At 40.3% G+C, this 20,326-nt stretch overlaps 1 protein-coding gene across 3 annotated transcripts; it reads right to left on the reverse strand.

The window, feature by feature from the left end:
• Nucleotides 1-271: 271 nt before the first annotated feature.
• Nucleotides 272-17,957, reverse strand: Chrac-14 (DNA polymerase epsilon subunit 3 Chrac-14). Of its 3 annotated transcripts, none has more exons than XM_071661868.1 (3): nucleotides 17,800-17,957; nucleotides 6,772-7,056; nucleotides 272-2,217 (listed from the first exon to the last, which is right to left on the reverse strand). In XM_071661868.1, the coding sequence occupies exons 2-3, from the start codon at nucleotides 7,040-7,042 to the stop codon at nucleotides 2,018-2,020; spliced, it is 471 nt and encodes a 156-aa protein (XP_071517969.1). In that variant the 5' UTR covers nucleotides 7,043-7,056; nucleotides 17,800-17,957; the 3' UTR covers nucleotides 272-2,017. The 3 variants fall into 3 exon arrangements, with proteins under 3 accessions (XP_071517969.1, XP_071517970.1, XP_071517968.1); XM_071661869.1 differs by lacking the exon at nucleotides 17,800-17,957 and adding an exon at nucleotides 17,685-17,705; XM_071661867.1 differs by lacking the exon at nucleotides 17,800-17,957 and adding an exon at nucleotides 17,615-17,682.
• Nucleotides 17,958-20,326: the final 2,369 nt, after the last annotated feature.

Consider the following 20,326-nt stretch of genomic DNA (forward strand, 5'->3'; position numbering starts at 1 on the left):
TTCCTGCATAAGCAAGGTAGCGTCGGTAGTGTCAAGAACAGAGGACTGGTCCTTTGAGGAATATCCTCACATGGCCCCCTTATCTGTTCCTTCTTTTGGAAAATTAAAAAAAAAAGCAAGAGGGGAGGATTTCCAGCCCCCCACTCCCTTCCCTTTTAGTCGCCTTCTACGACACACCAGGAATACGTGGGAAGTATTCTTTCTCCCCTATCCCCAGGGATAACAAGCAATATATTAAGACTATTTTCATATCATGACATGAATGTGAAAGTGAAGTACGAAATTACTTTATTTAAGATCACTTACAAAAATACATGGTAAAATAACAATGAACATTGATATCAAAATGATCACACTCATAGATATATCAGTTTAGAAAATATTTCCATGTTACCATACCGATAAAGAAAATCAGTAACTATTCAATATTTCCCTTGATCACCAAAGGGTTAAAAATAAGCATGAACATGCACTCAGAATCCTTTTAAGCTTAATAGATTTGGTTGCAATATTCATCACTGCTGGGACATGGACGAACATTTCTATTTAATAACAATGTCTTATCTCACTGGGAACATAGTCACATTGAATTCAATGTCAGAATATGGGTAAAGCCACTATATATGAGAAATATCTAACTGTAACACCCTTTAAGCCTAACGGATTTGTTTGCTGTGTTCAGTACTGCATGGGCATGGGTGCTAACTCCTCTAAAAAAAGAGGAAAACTAATTTTCATTGTGGACATTTAATCACACTCAGAACCATATTGAATTCATTTTCAGTATCAGCACAGCCTCTACATGAGAAACCTACAGCTGAACAACCACTGAGTAAATAAAATCTGCTTTAATCTTCAGATAAAATTATGCTCCAAGTTAGCCATAACATGCATAAATATAAGTCATGCCACTCCCACAACAGTAGAAACAATACTGGAAAAGTAACCACATTTAAAGATTTCTTTTTTAAATTATGGTCGTATTACAAAAAGTTACATCTGTGCTTGAAGAACTGAAGCCATAGAGAATTGTCTTAAGAACTGTTCAGTGAAAGGTGGCAAAACCCTCATAAAATGGAGCCGTCAAAATTATTTGGTTAACTTCCTCCTTAACAACAACTAGATGGTGATCATCTACCAGAAACCACATAAAAGTTGGTGAGAAAGCATCAATTATCGGCCTAGCTAATCCAGTCACGGATTTTTGATTGACTGGTTTCTCACATAGACATCTCTACTCAAGATATTAACAGCAAAGGAAGATGTTGGGTTCACAAATATATTTCTTTGTAGTCTGAAACCTGTTCACAAGTAAGTCACTATCCTATAAAACTGTTTGCTCTTGACGACACACAACAGAGACCTGTGTCTTAGTAACATAGCCTGGATGTTCATGAGTGAAAGTGGTCATTAATCACACACAATGCTAAAGAACATATGTGATCATTTGTCCTTGGTTAGCAAAGTGATGATATGGCCTATATCTGGACACCTTTAAGCAAGTTGTGGTGAAGATAAGTAGTTTTGAATTCTTGTTCTATTGGGTTTGTTTCACTTTTCATATGACACTAAACTCTGTGAACCTGAAATATCAGAGACACAGCATTTTTGGTCATATTATATCATCTAAAGCCAGAGGACAGGTGGACCACTTATAACAACCAGTAACATTCTCTATGACTATGCACATTCACAGGACCAAGAACTAGCTACCTCACCTCTAACCAGGTGCTACCTCTGCAGCAGAGGATTACATATATACAATAAAAATAGAGCAACATACTTTTTTTCAAACCAAACTGCCTCTCCTGCCTTAACGAGGTAGCATCAATATGTAAGGCATACAATTATTCCAGAGTGCACCCGCTATGAAACTTACGGTATCTAAATTCATACTGATTAATATCTATAAGGCCATTGAGAATAAAGTAAATTCAATATTGTATTCAGTTCTCTCATATCTAATGTACTTATCTCTCATAATTCTAAAATTGATATTTTCAGTATCTTACAGGCACTAATCTGCGGCCAGTAATTCTACACCATTTTCTTTACCATCTACGTCCTTTTCTTTATCAGTCTCAGTAACATCCATGATGATCATCTCAGTGCTGCTTTCTTCTGCTACACTCATGTTTTTATCCACCTCTTCAGCTTTCTTGGCTTTAGCTTTGGCTTCTTTTTGTTCCTTTTTACTTTGTTGAGACTTTCTGTGAACTGCAAGAGAATGTGAAAATAGCAATGATTCCAGTAAGGTTTCTTAAAGTGCTTTTTAAAGAATTAGATAAAATCAAATTGTCTACAATATGCATCAAAACATTACTGCAAATGTAAAAAAGTTTGTGAATGAACATGGCATGTTCCATAGTTAGCAGTGTGCTCCAGCTTAAAACAAGCAAAAACTCAGGATATCAAACAGTACTTATAAGCAAAGCTGTTAAAGATCCAGACGTTTGTAGTAAATTCACTCTCAGCTGTGAAAAATTCTATGCTGCTTTGAAGCATTTATCACTAAAGATAATAAAGATGAAAATGCGTCTGTTAACAGCATGATACTACTCTTCATTATAAGCCTATGCAACACTGCACTAGACTTGCCCTCTGGCAGTGGACTGTTAAAGGTGAAGCACTAAAGGCTAAGAAGCAGCAGTGGAGTTCTTTTGTTATGGAGACTCTATTGCTATGACCACCCCTCTGAGGGAGTTTCATTGGAACAGGCATTAAAGACAGAATGAATAGATAAAATAAAAATCAGAAAACAGTTTTTCCCAACCCTATCACTTATACCATATCAATTTCAACCTGTGACATGCCAAACATAAAAATTACAGATAAAAGTATATATTTTATATCTCAGACACCTGTTCCAACTGGAACCCACTCAAAGGGGTGGCCACGACAATAGTCTCTCCATAACCAAAGAACTCCAGTGCCACTTCTTATCCTTTAGTGCCTCACCCTTACCAGGCCACTGGCAGAGGGCAACTCTAGTGCAGTGTTTGCAGAGGCTCCAACTTAATGTTCCTGATGACTACATCTGTCTAATGCTCCTACCTACTACTTCTACCTAATGTTCGTTTGTATACAAATCTACCACACATCAATTACATGAGATGGATTCCTTTCATACCTGACTGGTTCTCCTGCCTTAGTGAGGAAGCATCAGGAACAAATGAAAACAATGTTCTCCTCTGTATACATCCACTCTCTGACTATTATGTATAAACCAGTGCCTACCATCCAAAGCCAAGGCCCAAAGACTTTTCTATGGTTTACCTTACTGGCTCATAAACCCAGTCTCAACCCACTGGCCCTGATATACTATATTGATCGAGTTCATTTTTTCCCCAGGCACTGCTCTCACCCCCCCATCTTGTTTTGATCCCCCCTTTGCTCTCTCCACTTCTGACACACAGATCTGGTCAGTCCAATTCTTTAATCATTCTCTCCTGATGGAAGACTATTTTGCCTGTAAATTTTTTTTTTTTTTTTTTTTTTTTTGCTTTGTCGCTGTCTCCCGCGTTTGCGAGGTAGCGCAAGGAAACAGACGAAAGAAATGGCCCAACCCACCCCCATACACATGTATATATATACGTCCACACACGCAAAATATACATACCTACACAGCTTTCCATGGTTTACCCCAGACGCTTCACATGCCCCGATTCAATCCACCGACAGCATGTCAACCCCGGTATACCACATCGCTCCAATTCACTCTATTCCTTGCCCTCCTTTCACCCTCCTGCATGTTCAGGCCCCGATCACACAAAATCTTTTTCACTCCATCTTTCCACCTCCAATTTGGTCTCCCTCTTCTCCTCGTTCCCTCCACCTCCGACACATATATCCTCTTGGTCAATCTTTCCTCACTCATTCTCTCCATGTGCCCAAACCATTTCAAAACACCCTCTTCTGCTCTCTCAACCACGCTCTTTTTATTTTCACACATCTCTCTTACCCTTACGTTACTTACTCGGTCAAACCACCTCACACCACACATTGTCCTCAAACATCTCATTTCCAGCACATCCATCCTCCTGCGCACAACTCTATCCATAGCCCACGCCTCGCAACCATACAACATTGTAAAAATATTTGAAATATATAAAAAATAAAAATGAAAAAAATATACATGTCCAGCAAAAAAGTTGGGAAGATTATTCAATGAATTTACAAGAAAAATAAGAAACAAAAATGGAGCTAAAGAAACATGATACACCCATTCTTCACTATGTGTGAGTGATGTTTAGTATGAAAATGTTGTACAAAGAAAAACCACATATAGTAAATCAATAAATATACAGAGAAAGACTGAAGATTTGGCACACTTTCTACCACACAGACCTGCATTGTAGCAAATTTTGACTGCATAAAAAGAAGGACTGGTAGAAGCAGGTTCCTCGCAGAAATGTGGTTTATGCTTAACTTTTCCACAACCCAGTTTCCATCCATCTCTCTTCACAAGTTTCCTCTCACCTTTGAAGGTTCTGTAATTCCACCTCTTGACTCAATGAACATATTTGGAATTACTGTAACATCCACTCTTTCTAGGAAACCCCACACTATGGAAACAGCCAAATCTGCCTTTAACAAACTGGGAGTCCTACTTAGATGTCAAAACTTCTTCTGAACAGTTGCTCTATCTATACAAAGAATTAATCAGTCACTGCTTGCCCTATGCCACAATGTGGTTCACTTTCCCTCTGCTGTAGATATTACTTTGGTCTTTGATCATAAAAGCTGTGTGCTTATGTACATCCACCACTAGCTAGACTATGCAATACTCAGCAAGTTGCTCCATTACATGATTACTGTGTGGCCATTGGCAAGTCAAGGGTGAGCCATTCTGTCAACTGTTTCTTTCCCAACATCTTGAAGTTTTGGAACTTTCTACCCTCACACATATTTCACGATAACTACAAAGACGTTTTCACTTCATCCAAAATTCATACACACTTTCCCCTTGTCTCTTCTTTTTCCCTCTCATAATGCTCTCTATATATAAATTAAGGACCAGTCTTGATGTGGACTTTTGTTTATGAGTGGAGCTTCCAGTGTGAAAAAATAATCTGGATAGGGAGCTGTGGTTTTGGTGCATTACACATGACAACTAGAGACTGAGTGTGAATGAATGTGGCCTTTTTTGTCTTTTTTTCCTGATGCTACCTCACAAAAACGGGTGTGTGTGTGTGTGTGTGTGACAATGCTATTGCCTGTGGCGTGGGGCAGCACCAGGAGTGGATGAAAGCAAGTATGAATACGTACATGTTTACATATAAATATATTCATTACACTTAACCGCTGTTTCCCGTGTCAGCGAGGTAGCACCAGGAACAGATGAAGAATGGCCCATCCACTCATATATACATATATATACACAAACACCCTCATATGCACACATACATATCAACATATACATAAGCATACGCAGACATTAAATAAATACTATATCATTTTTGCGTTAGTGAGGTAGCGCAAGGAAATGGACAAAAGAATGGCCCAACCCACCCACATACACATGTATATACATACACCTCCACACATGCACATATACATAACTGTACATTTCAACATATACATATACATATATAGACATGTACATAAATTACATAAATACACACGTACATATTCATACTTGCTTGCCTTCATCCATTCCTGACACTACCCCAACCCACAGGAAAACAGCATCACTATCCCCTGCTTCAGCAAGGTAGCGCCAGGAAAACAGACTAAAAAAGGCCACATTCGTTCACACTCAGCCTCTAGTTGTCATGTGTAATACACTGAAACCACAGCTCCCTGTCCACATCCAGGCCCCACAGACCTTTCTATGTTTTACCCCAAATGTTTCACATGCCCTGGGTCAGTCCATAAAGCAATCAGTGGAACATGCTGTAATTGCTGTTTTGGCTAAATCTGATCTGTACCCATAGATATATCTGAACTATTTCAATATACCCTGGTCAGCTCTCTCAATCAGACTGCACTCACAACCATGTTATTTTTACAATGTCATTCTTTACACAATAAACACACCTCACATCTTGCCATGGAATTTCCTAGCTAACAAGTCCACCCTCTTCCTTTGTTGTGCATTAAAGGCACAACACTCACACTGTTGAGACTACTATACCTTTAAAGAAAATCTTTGCCCCAACAGGGACCTCTCATGCATATCCCTAAATTCAACAAGGATCTTAACACTGTCTTCCACCCTGTGACTCACTTCAGCCTCACTTACTGCTATGTCCACTCCCAGGTACTTAAAGCACTCCACTTTCTCTAGATTCCCCTCATTCAAACTTACACTCAAACCATCTTGTCTCATCCTTGTACTTCACCTCATCTTGCTTCTCTTCAATTTTGCTCTCAACACTCTCCTGTGAGACAGTCTCCTAGACTCTGTCGCCAGCTTCTTCTGCTTCTTTCTTGAGTCGACTTCAAAAGCCACATCATTTGCAAACACAAAATGATTCCTTTCCATGCCCCACATCCCAGCACATCACAGATCTGCCTCTCACCTAAAAACCCTTGCACTTATCTCCCTCATCATCCCATTCATGAAAAGTGACTGTAACATCAAACATACATGACAGAGTCTAATTTTCAAAGGTAACCACTCATCTGTCTCCCTTACTACTTGCAGATATGTATTACAAATGGCAATTTTGTGTTACCCTGACGAAACCTTAGCTTGGATAATTACTATGTATTAACTTTCTTTCACAATTAATATAGTATCAACAACATTAAAAAATAAAGCCTTACCTTCTAAACTCTCTTGCAATGGCTCAATAAATTTATCAAATTCCATTTCCTTCATGGCATTCAATACATCTTGTGCACTAACTGTCTTCTTTTTGTTCTTCTGAGCTAATGTGTTGGCTGTAGAGGTGGTATACAGGACAAACACAGATGCAGCTTTGGCAATGGCAATACGAGCTTCCTTTGCCACAGAAATACCTTCAGGCAAGGTGTCTTTTATAATACGGTAGATTACTGCATTTGGCAAGTTTAGATCTTCAGGTCGTTCTGCCATTTCAAGTAAATTGTCTGAAATATGGACATACTTATTAGAACAAATAAGTAGAGCCAACAATTTACCTTATGTTCCTAAATTCTCAATGCAAAATTCATAAAGAGCATTTACCTAATCATCCTGAGGCCTATATTGTAATTCTATTGATATTGTCATTACATTGTCATTACAAGTCCTAACTTTACAAGTCTATGAACAGAGAGAGAGAAAGGCCCTTTAAACTCTATCAACAATAGTCTTTTTTGTAACTCCTAAAATAATATCCTTATTATCATTATCAGTTTAACAGTGGCTCAAACTGCTCCTTCACACTATAGGATCTACCTGATATAAAGGTAACATTTACAATGAAAGAACTAATAAAGTCTTGGTATAGGGAACGATAGAAGTAAATTATAAAGGTGTTATGTGTAATAGAAGAAGTGACTGATATAAAGATAATATAGTACATATATATTAGAGTACTGGTTGATAGAAAGGTAATCTCGGCAATGGAAGAACTAACTGATATAAAAGTAATACTGTACAGCAAAAGGAAGAACTGACTGATACAAAATTCACATATGCTGATGGAAGAATTGACTCATAAAGGAAATATCCAAAAATGGAAGAATGGACTAATATAAAAGTGATATGTGCTATGGAAAACTGACAGATACAAAGGTAATACAAGCAACAGAAGTCCTAATTGATATAAAGGTAATAGAGTACGTACAAATGGAAGAACTGACTGATATAAAGGTAATATATATATATATATATATATATATATATATATATATATATATATATATATATATATATATATATATATATATTTTTTTTTTTTTTTTTTCAAACTATTCGCCATTTCCCGCATTAGCGAGGTAGCGTTAAGAACAGAGGACTGGGCCTTTTTTGGAATATCCTCACCTGGCCCCCTCTGTTCCTTCTTTTGGAAAAAAAAAAAAAAAAAAAAAACGAGAGGGGAGGATTTCCAGCCCCCCGCTCCCATATATATATATATATATATATATATATATATATATATATATATATATATATTTTTGCTTTGTCGCTGTCTCCCGCGTTTGCGAGGTAGTGCAAGGAAACAGACGAAAGAAATGGCCCAACCCACCCCCATACACAATGTATACACACACACGTCCACACACGCAAATATACATACCTACACAGCTTTCCATGGTTCACCCCAGACGCTTCACATGCCCTGATTCAATCCACTGACAGCACGTCAACCCCGGTATACCACATCGATCCAATTCACTCTATTCCTTGCCCTCCTTTCACCCTCCTGCATGTTCAGGCCCCGATCACACAAAATCTTTTTCACTCCATCTTTCCACCTCCAATTTAGTCTCCCACTTCTCCTCGTTCCCTCCACCTCCGACACATATATCCTCTTGGTCAATCTTTCCTCACTCATTCTCTCCATGTGCCCAAACCATTTCAAAACACCCTCTTCTGCTCTCTCAACCACACTCTTTTTATTTCCACACATCTCTCTTACCCTTACGTTACTTACTCGATCAAACCACCTCACACCACACATTGTCCTCAAACATCTTTCCAGCACATCCATCCTCCTGCGCACAACTCTATCCATAGCCCACGCCTCGCAACCATACAACATTGTTGGAACCACTATTCCTTCAAACATACCCATTTTTGCTTTCCGAGATAATGTTCTCGACTTCCGCACATTCTTCAAGGCTCCCTTTTTTTCTTTTTTTTTTAAATTTTCCAAAAGAAGGAACAGAGAGGTGGGCCAGGTGAGGATATTCCCTCAGAGGCCCAGTCCTCTGTTCTTAACGCTACCTTGCTAACGCGGGAAATGGCGAACAGTTTGAAGAAAAAAAAAAATTACCTTCTCACTTTCTGGGTGATAAATTTGTTTCCAGTTTTGCCAAAACATGCATTCACCTCTCAGGAAATTTGGGAAGGCCTTTCTTTCCCGTTCACCATTTTTCCAAATTTTGAGGACTGAGTTCAGTGTGTCCATGATGTACATTCTTCCTGCGGATGGCTGGAATGATAAAATTTTCTTTGCTGCACGCTGCTTTCCTTTTTTCTCTTTTTCTTTAGCTCTTCGAGTATCTGCAGGAATAGCTTCTTTCTTCAGTAAGTACTCCTTTCTTTTTCTATCTTTCATCTTTACCTCCTCATATTTTTCTTCAAACTCTTTCAAATTCTTTCAGTATTTCTATGTTCTTTCTCTGCTTGAACTCATTCTGATTTATAACTTAAGTCTGCAATAATCTCACACTGTAAACACAGTTCTCACAATGATGCCTTAATCATAGAAATCGTAAAGCATATGGAGAGCTTTGCTCTCATGAACATGGTCAGTAGGTGCAATTCCTTACATGGCTTTACATTATAAATGTGTCCTAATTCAGTCAGTTTCATAGTTTTGCTTATCAATTCTGCTAGTATAATCATACTCAGATAATGACTAAGTACTATAAGCCAGAGGTAACGAAAATAGCATATCTTTTTCATAAAGACATAAATGAATGAAGGTTTTGCTATTTCTGTATTAGAGTCTTCTGCTGAGTATTTTTCAAAATGTGGAAACTTCACAGTTTTCTAATTCTAAAAGTTTCTGTGATGTAACTCATGGTCTCCTCTGTGACATAATGTCCCTTATGCCATATTGTCCCCTCCGAGATATTTATTTTTGTCACCGGAAAATCCATACAATTTCATAATCAGATTTATCTAGTATCTCTAACTAAGCCATGACCCTTAAATTAGAAGATTTCAGGGCATCAAGAATTTTGCTCCTGCCACTAAGGATATACAGAGTCCCCTCCATGACAGCAGTTTTCATTTCAACTATCTTAATTCATGACCTCAAAAAATGTCACAATTATTATTTGATCACTTGTTTATGAAAATTTGGTTCCTGTAAATTATAGTGACACTCTAAATCTAAATGTTCCAAAATTAATTTTCAACTCTATCCCATTTACTGTGAAATGTACCATATACAAATGGTAAAACTGACTGATATAAAGGCAGTATATGTAAATGGATGGACTGAAAGATTTATTTATTTATTTATTTTGCTTTGTCACTGTCTCCCGCGTTTGCGAGGTAGCGCAAGGAAACAGACAAAAGAAATGGCCCAACCCACCCCCATACACATGTACATACACACACGTCCACACACGTAAATATACATACCTATACATCTCAATGTACACATATATATACACACTCAGACACATACATATATACCCATGCACACAATTCACACTGTCTGCTTTTATTCATTCCCATCGCCACCTCGCCACACATGGAATACCATCCCCCTCCCCCCTCATGTGTGCAGGGTAGCGCTAGGAAAAGACAACAAAGGCCTCATTCGTTCACACTCAGTCTCTAGCTGTCATGCAATAATGCCCGAAACCACAGCTCCCTTTCCACATCCAGGCCCCACACAGCTTTCCATGGTTTACCCCAGACACTTCACATGCCCTGATTCAATCCACTGACAGCATGTCAACCCCGGTATACCACATCGATCCAATTCACTCTATTCCTTGCCCGCCTTTCACCCTCTTGCATGTTCAGGCCCCGATCACACAAAATCTTTTTCACTCTATCTTTCCACCTCCAATTTGGTCTCCCACTTCTCCTCGTTCCCTCCACCTCCGACACATATATCCTCTTGGTCAATCTTTCCTCACTCATTCTCTCCATGTGCCCAAACCATTTCAAAACACCCTCTTCTGCCCTCTCAACCACACTTTTTATTTCCACACATCTCTCTTACCCTTACATTACTTACTCGATCAAACCACCTCACACCACACATTGCCCTCAAACATCTCATTTCCAGCACATCCACCCTCCTGCGCACAACTCTATCCATAGCCCACGCCTCGCAACCATACAACATTGTTGGAACCACTATTCCTTCAAACATACCCATTTTTGCTTTCCGAGATAATGTTCTCGACTTCCACACATTCTTCAAGGCTCCCAGGATTTTCGCCCCCTCCCCCACCCTATGATCCACTTCCGCTTCCATGGTTCCATCCGTTGCCAGATCCACTCCCAGATATCTAAAACACTTTACTTCCTCCAGTTTTTCTCCATTCAAACTTACCTCCCAATTGACTTGACCCTCAACCCTACTGTACCTAATAACCTTGCTCTTATTCACATTTACTCTTAACTTTCTTCTTTCACACACTTTACCAAACTCAGTCACCACCTTCTGCAGTTTCTCACATGAATCAGCCACCAGCGCTGTATCATCAGCGAACAACAACTGACTCACTTCCCAAGCTCTCTCATCCACAACAGACTTCATTTTTGCCCCTCTTTCCAAGATATAAAGGTAATTATTTTATTTATCTATTTTGCTTTGTCACTGTCTCCCGCGTTTGCGAGGTAGCGCAAGGAAACAGACGAAAGAAATGACCCAACCCACCCCCATACACATGTATATACATACACGTCCACACACGCAAATATACATACCTATACATCTCAATGTACACATATATATACACACACAGACACATATATATATATATATATATACACATGCACACAATTCACACTGTCTGCCTTTATTCACTCCCATAATACTTTAAGTTGGTATTTGGATCTATGTATGTTTGTAAGGAGCCCAGATATATTCAGGAACTAAACAGATATACTACTGATGTGGTAAGATTATCTCATTGAATGAAATCAATGCGTAATGCTAAAGGTGTTAGTGAGGTGTGTGGTGCTCTTTAACTGTTTATTTGCACAAGATACCAAGAAATGACAGAAAAGCAGCAAAGCAGAGAAATGAATGAATAGATTCACAAGATTTATTACTCGTACTAAAACTCTGTAACCTACAGTCATTACTCAAAATTTTTTTTAAGTTTCTTAGGTTGGTATTTTCATATTCACTTCTGGAATTGTAAAAGAAACACAATACAAACACAAGAAACCCAGCAAACATTCTTTACAATGACCACTGCAGGTGGAATATAATATCACTAACTAATGAAGCTAATGATAAGATTCTTAAAGAAACTTTTGGGTTAAAATTGCAAGGTCTCTAAAGTAACGAACCATCCTCTAACTTCAATGCCCTACCCACATTTGAGTAACTTACTGTCACAGAATAAAAATGAGCCATAGAAATTAACACCTGCAGGAGTTATCATATTGTTGTAATTGTTAACTAACATTCTCAATCACTATGTCACTAAAGTTAACAGGCAAATTACCACACATTGAAAGATACCAATATTTTTATTCTGTAATGGTTACCGTTAAGAGAACAGAATAAGAGTATTATATTCTGTTCTACAATATCTATTAAGGTGACAGTAATGATGGTAATGAATATCAAGGAAAAGGTGGGGTTAAGCAACATAAACATAAGTGAAACACTTATCAAAAAGCACGATAACCCATGAAAACCCCACCTAACCTTCCCTAGCACCTGACAGTTTCCTTATTTAAGCATCATATGAAAAATTGAATTTTCATGGTTTCTCTTTGTAATCCAAAGTTATTCATTTTAAAGTTCCTGTAGACAAGAACAGATTCCATAGTATAGGTGATCATGTAATATTACTCATAAGAAATTGGTATTTTTTGGCTATCCCACTAAAATCCACAGTAAACAAGCACTACCTATGAAAACCTCCCCTAACTTACACCAGCCTCCAAGATCCACATAACATCTTAACAACACAGTCAAAACATCTTAGGGTCTAATGCCTAATGTCACAAACACGTTTCTAAATGACTGGTTAAAAACTCTGGCAACCTATATCACTACCAACAAGAAAATTCAATAAACAATGTTAACTGATGTTAACTAATGTAAACCGAATGAATACTAAAGGAAAATTATACTATACCTCTTTTTTTACATTACTCCATATCTTTCTTTTCTTTCAAACTATTCGCCATTTCCCGCATTAGCGAGGTAGCATCAAGAACAGAGGACTGGGCCTTTGAGGGAATATCCTCACCTGGCCCCCTTTTCTGTTCCTTCTTTTGGAAAGTTAAAAAAAATGAGAGGGGAGGATTTCCAGCCCCCGCTCCCTCCCCTTTTAGTCGCCTTCTACGACACGCAGGGAATACGTGGGAAGTATTCTTTCTCTCCTATCTCCAGGGATAATTACTCCATATATTATTTTTTTTTTTATTATACTTTGTCGCTGTCTCCCGCGTTTGCGAGGTAGCACAAGGAAACAGACGAAAGAAATGGCCCAACCCCCCCCCATACACATGTATATACATACGTCCACACACGCAAATATACACACCTACACAGCTTTCCATGGTTTACCCCAGACGCTTCACATGCCTTGATTCCATCCACTGACAGCACGTCAACCCCGGTATACCACATCGCTCCAATTCACTCTATTCCTTGCCCTCCTTTCACCCTCCTGCATGTTCAGGCCCCGATCACACAAAATCTTTTTCACTCCATCTTTCCACCTCCAATTTGGTCTCCCTCTTCTCCTCGTTCCCTCTACCTCCGACACATATATCCTCTTGGTCAATCTTTCCTCACTCATTCTCTCCATGTGCCCAAACCACTTCAAAACACCCTCTTCTGCTCTCTCAACCACGCTCTTTTTATTTCCACACATCTCTCTTACCCTTACGTTACTCACTCGATCAAACCACCTCACACCACACATTGTCCTCAAACATCTCATTTCCAGCACATCCATCCTCCTGCGCACTACTCTATCCATAGCCCATGCCTCGCAACCATACAACATTGTTGGAACCACTATTCCTTCAAACATACCCATTTTTGCTTTCTGAGATAATGTTCTCGACTTCCACACATTCTTCAAGGCCCCCAGAATTTTCGCCCCCTCCCCCACCCTATGATCCACTTCCGCTTCCATGGTTCCATCCGCTGCCAGATCCACTCCCAGATATCTAAAACACTTCACTTCCTCCAGTTTTTCTCCATTCAAACTCACCTCCCAATTGACTTGACCCTCAACCCTACTGTACCTAATAACCTTGCTCTTATTCACATTTACTCTTAACTTTCTTCTTCCACACACTTTACCAAACTCAGTCACCAGCTTCTGCAGTTTCTCACATGAATCAGCCACCAGCGCTGTATCATCAGCGAACAACAACTGACTCACTTCCCAAGCTCTCTCATCCCCAACAGACTTCATACTTGCCCCTCTTTCCAAAACTCTTGCATTTACCTCCCTAACAACCCCATCCATAAACAAATTAAACAACCATGGAGACATCACACACCCCTGCCGCAAACCTACATTCACTAAGAACCAATCACTTTCCTCTCTTCCTACACGTACACATGCCTTACATCCTCAATAAAAACTTTCCACTGCTTCTAACAACTTTCCTCCCACACCATATATTCTTAATACCTTCCACAGAGCATCTCTATCAACTCTATCATATGCCTTCTCCAGATCCATAAATACTACATACAAATCCATTTGCTTTTCTAAGTATTTCTCACATACATTCTTCAAAGCAAACACCTGATCCACACATCCTCTACCACTTCTGAAACCACACTGCTCTTCCCCAATCTGATGCTCTCTACATGCCTTCACCCTCTCAATCAATACCCTCCCATATAATTTACCAGGAATACTCAACAAACTTATACCTCTGTAATTTGAGCACTCACTCTTATCCCCTTTGCCTTTGTACAATGGCACTATGCACACATTCCGCCAATCCTCAGGCACCTCACCATGAGTCATACATACATTAAATAACCTTACCAACCAGTCAACAATACAGTCACCCCCTTTTTTAATAAATTCCACTGCAATACCATCCGAACCTGCTGCCTTGCCGGCTTTCATCTTCCGCAAAGCTTTCACTACCTCTTCTCTGTTTACCAAATCATTTTCCCTAACCCTCTCACTTTGCACACCACCTCGACCAAAACACCCTATATCTGCCACTCTATCATCAAACACATTCAACAAACCTTCAAAATACTCACTCCATCTCCCTCTCACATCACCACTACTTGTTATCACCTCCCCATTTGTGCCCTTCACTGAAGTTCCCATTTGCTCCCTTGTCTTACGCACTTTATTTACCTCCTTCCAGAACATCTTTTTATTCTCCCTAAAATTTAATGATACTCTCTCACCCCAACTCTCATTTGCCCTTTTTTTCACCTCTTGCACCTTTCTCTTGACCTCCTGTCTCTTTCTTTTATACATCTCCCACTCAATTGCATTTTTTCCCTGCAAAAATCGTCCAAATGCCTCTCTCTTCTCTTTCACTAATACTCTTACTTCTTCATCCCACCACTCACTACCCTTTCTAATCAACCCACCTCCCACTCTTCTCATGCCACAAGCATCTTTTGCGCAATCCATCACTGATTCCCTAAATACATCCCATTCCTCCCCCACTCCCCTTACTTCCATTGTTCTCACCTTTTTCCATTCTGTACTCAGTCTCTCCTGGTACTTCCTCACATAGGTCTCCTTCCCAAGCTCACTTACTCTCACCACCCTCTTCACCCCAACATTCACTCTTCTTTTCTGAAAACCCATACAAATCTTCACCTTTGCCTCCACAAGATAATGATCAGACATCCCTCCAGTTGCACCTCTCAGCACATTAACATCCAAAAGTCTCTCTTTTGCACGCCTGTCAATTAACAGGCCATTAAATATATATATAATCTTTTTGTTAAAGACTCTCTACTACTGCCATCCTTGCACAAGTCCACTGTCGCAGCGTCAAGTACATGATGGAATTCATCAATGACTATGTGGATAGAATGTGCAACAACAGCTTGCAAATGGTGATTATAACAATCAATATCCATATATCTCAATATGTGTAAATCATCAGTTTACCCTTACTTGATATCAAGTTGGCTTTGGATACAAAGGACTTTTGTTGTGAAATGCAAATGTTGTGCTCTAAGAATACAACAACAGCCATAAAGGATAATTTTGAGCTTGGTTTTGTTATATAATATGAAATGAGGCAATAATAGTGAGGTTCAGGTATACCAGGAAAAATGTGAGGTCGAAAAATTTATAAGTGAATGGCTAAGAAAATAATTAACCAAGCCTAATGAGACCTAACGTAATTTTCACCAGTGGGCGAGAAGTGTGGCATATCAAAAAATATGGCAGTGGCTATATTTGTGGTACCGTAATGCACTCTTTTTACATGAATTGCAGTTGCACATGTGCATCAGTAAAATGGGCCATTTGAGGGTCCGCAGAACGGCTAATACGTTAATCAAAGAATTCACCCTTTCAATTCTAAGCCATTTTCCACTGATATGCAATGGCTGACAATATAGAAAGGTTAAGAAGTTAAGCCTAACCTAATCTAAATGCCAAGTCCAAAATTATACTAATGTGGATGTGTGACCAGAACTCATGTACAGTACACAGGAAATGCATTACGGTACCATAAATATAACCACTGCATAAAAATATAACATTATTCCTATGGACTACGGATAGGGATTGCATGGAGTGCCTGCTTGTGGGGAGGCCGAACAATGGCATGGCTGGCCATTAGGTCTGTCGATTGTTTGTTGCCCTTCATCCAGCAGTTAAGCGAGTCATGTGTGTGACCAGTGTATTTCAACAAGAATGATCAATATTGGCATAAATCTCAACAGCAATGGACATAATGTGAAGTTTTCATAGGTTTTGTTTAAATTTTACATTTCACCTTCATTTCTGGTAAATGAAAATTCCCAATTTATGAAACCCTCATCATTATCTCATTATTTTTGCATGATACATTTTTGCATGATACAATAAAATGCTCGAAATTACACTCAATAACCCTAGCCTGACCGGGCTTTAAGGTTACTGACTGACAGGGACGTTAAGACGAACAACATTAAAGTTATAAGCACAAATTTCATAAATTCTAATACAAATTCTATGGCCGCAGACATTGTGTTGAACAGTTGCGGCTGGGTTGTCATGGGGGTGTGTACAGCTGGGCTGTCATGGGGTGTATAACGGCTGTCATAAGGGGTGTGCAGCAGTACTGTCATGGGGTGTAACAGCTGGGCTGTCATGGGGGTGGTTGCACAGCTGGGCTGTCAGGGGGGTGGTTGCACAGCTGGGCTGTCATGGGGTGTACAGCTCGGCTGTCATGGGGTGTGTATAGCTGAGCTGTCATGGGGTGTATAACATGGCTGTCATGGGGTGTGTACAGCTGGGCTGTCATGGGGTGTATAACAGGGCTGTCATAAAGGGTGTACAGCAGTACTGTCATGGGGTGTACAGCTGGGCTGTCATGGGGGTGGTTGAACGGCTGGGCTGTCATGGGGTGTGTACAGCTGGGCTGTCATGGGGTGAGGGTGGAGGGAGGGTGTACAGCCAAGGTGGCATATTGATCCATTGCTGACCACCTGAGCCAGACGACCACATGGCTCAGCGGGCCCGTGCATGACTCGTGGTCACCAACGCTAACCACACAAGCCCATGGTCAGCCTCTCATTGTTGGACCCTAACTGGCTACAACTATGGCCGTCGCATTAAGCCCCTGGGGGCGACATCGGCAAAATAGTGGCATTTGGACCTAGATCAAGTGGACCAGAGACATGTTGATCATTGCTGGGGGTCACTAAGGCCATACTGGCTTAACCCACCTGTCCCCTCTGGTGGCGCTCACCCCAACCACGAATAGAGCACCATAATGGACACTTTATTACCCTAACTGAACCAGAAAAAAATGGTTAAAACACCATGGAAAACGTGTATTACCTGGCGTACGACAACATGCACAGGAGGAGTCAACGCTGAAGGTAAACAAACGTGGTTTTCCCGCGCAATATCAGACACATTATCGTACGTCTGGCTCCCACCCGCACAATATGCGACACATTATCGTACGTCTGGCTCCCACCCGCACAATATCCGACACATTATCGTACGTCTGGCTCCCACCCGCACAATATCCACCATATTATCGTACGTCTGGCTCCCAGCCGCACAATATCCGCCACATTATCGTACGTCTGGCTTCTAGCCGCACAATATCCACCACATTATCGTACGTCTGGCTCCCAGCCGCACAATATCCGCCACATTATCGTACGTCTGGCTAACAGCAACTTGACCACACCATAATTATTGGACAAATTTCAAATTTGATTTAATCAAACTCATATTTCGACATCAACAAGAATGTCATTATGGATAATTGATGTTTCTCTGAGCGTGACAAAGTCCCGTATATCTAGCTGGGAAGTTCTGCACAAAAAACTTATCCACGGTTTTTGCCTCTGGGTATGGGACAATATCCCTAGCTAGGAGCTATGGGTATGGGACAAAATCCCTAGCTAGGAGCTATGGGTATGGGACTATATCCCTAGCTAGGAGCTACGGGTATGGGACTGTATCCCTAACTGGGAGCTACTGGCATGGGACAGTATCCCAAGCTGGAAGGCTATGGGTATGGGACCATATCCTTCGCTGGGAGGGTATGAGTATGGGACTGTATCCCTAGCTGGGAAGCTACGGGTATAGGACTATCTCTAGCTGGGAGGCTATAGGTATGGGACTGTAACCCTAGCTGGGACTACTGGCATGGGACAGTATCCCAAGCTGAGAGGGTATGGGTATGGGACCATATCCCTAGCTGGGAGGCTATGGGTATGGGACTGTATCCCTAGCTAGAAGGGTACAGTTATGGGAATGTATCCCTAGCTGGGTGGTACAGGTACGGGACTGTATCCCTAGGGAGAGGCTACAGGTATGGGACCGTATCCCTAGCTGGGAGGGTATGGGTTTGGGACTGTATCCCTAGCTAGGCAGCTACGGGTAGGCTAATTTGCATTCTGTGTCTCAGGCTTAGTTGTTTTAAGCATTGACATCAACAAAAATTATAGGAATTAACTTATCCCATTACGTAGCCATCATGCGAAAAAACATTCCCGAATTGTTGCTATCCTGGATGAAAGAAGAAAAGGTAGAAATCGATGTGTAGATATGACTGAAGGGTAGGTGGGTAAAGGAAAAGAGAAAGACAACAGAAAGAAGAGCAGGAGAGGATTAGGAGGACTATGCTGTCTCTTGATCCTGTCTTCATTTCCATGATTACACCTCTATCCTTCATTATTCTATCAAAGTACCTACCCACATACACATGTATATGCATAAATGCCCACACACGCACATATACATACATATACATTTCAGCATATACATACATATACATACACAGACATATACATATATACATATCCATATTTGCTGCCTTCATCCATTCCTGTTGCCACCCCACCACACACAAAATAGCATCCCCCCCCTCCAGCGAGGCAGCACCAGGAACAGACAAAAAAGGCCATATTCATTCACACTCAGTCTCTACCTGTCATGTGTAATACACTGAAACCACAGCTCCCTTTCCACATGCAGGCCCTACAGACCTTTCCATGGTTTACCCCAGATACTTCATATGGCCTGGTTCAAATCATTGACAGCACTTTGACCCCAGTACACCACATCATTCCAACTCACTCTATTCGTTCCACATCTTTCACCCTCCTGTATGTTCAGGCCCGAATTGCTCAGAATCTTTTTCACTCCATCCCTCCACCTCCAACTTAGCACATTTTTATCTGAATGAAGGAATAGTAATAGCTTCCACCCAATCCTCAGGCACAACCTTCTATTTTCATGCTAAATTGCATATCAAATGCATGCACTCTTATCTCTCTCTCCTCCATTCCTCAATATTTCAGCCATAATCCCATCCACTCAAGGTGTCTTTCCTACCATCGACCTTGTTATTCCCCTTTTTACTCCCTTCTCGCTATAGGCCTCTGCACTTGTATCCTTTTCCCTCCATCCTCCTCACTCATGTACATAACAATTGCTGCCTCATCATCTACTTTCATCAATTCTACAAAATCATCTTGCCATCTTCCTCCTTTTCATTCAGCAATTCCTCTTCTTTACTTCGCACATTTACATTTTTTTTCTTACATCCAGCTCTTTCCTTTTTCATCTCCATTCAGTACTTTCCTTATTTTCCTTATGTTTATAAGGATGAAGCATTATGCAAGATGAGAGCAAGCTCAAGTGATAGTGTGCTTCTAAATCATGGTATACCAGAATGGAGTTACCATGTTGTTGTCATTGTACCACATGATACTATTCTGTTAGCTACAACAGAGTATGACAGAATGGTGGGTCAGTTTGATGTATGTAGTAGGATACTCAAAGTAAATAAGTTCATTTTCATTATGAGAGAGATAGGATGTCATGGTGTAATAATAACAGTTAA

The sequence above is a fragment of the Panulirus ornatus genome, chromosome 5, assembly GCF_036320965.1.
Source record: "Panulirus ornatus isolate Po-2019 chromosome 5, ASM3632096v1, whole genome shotgun sequence".
Lineage (NCBI taxonomy): Eukaryota > Metazoa > Arthropoda > Malacostraca > Decapoda > Palinuridae > Panulirus > Panulirus ornatus.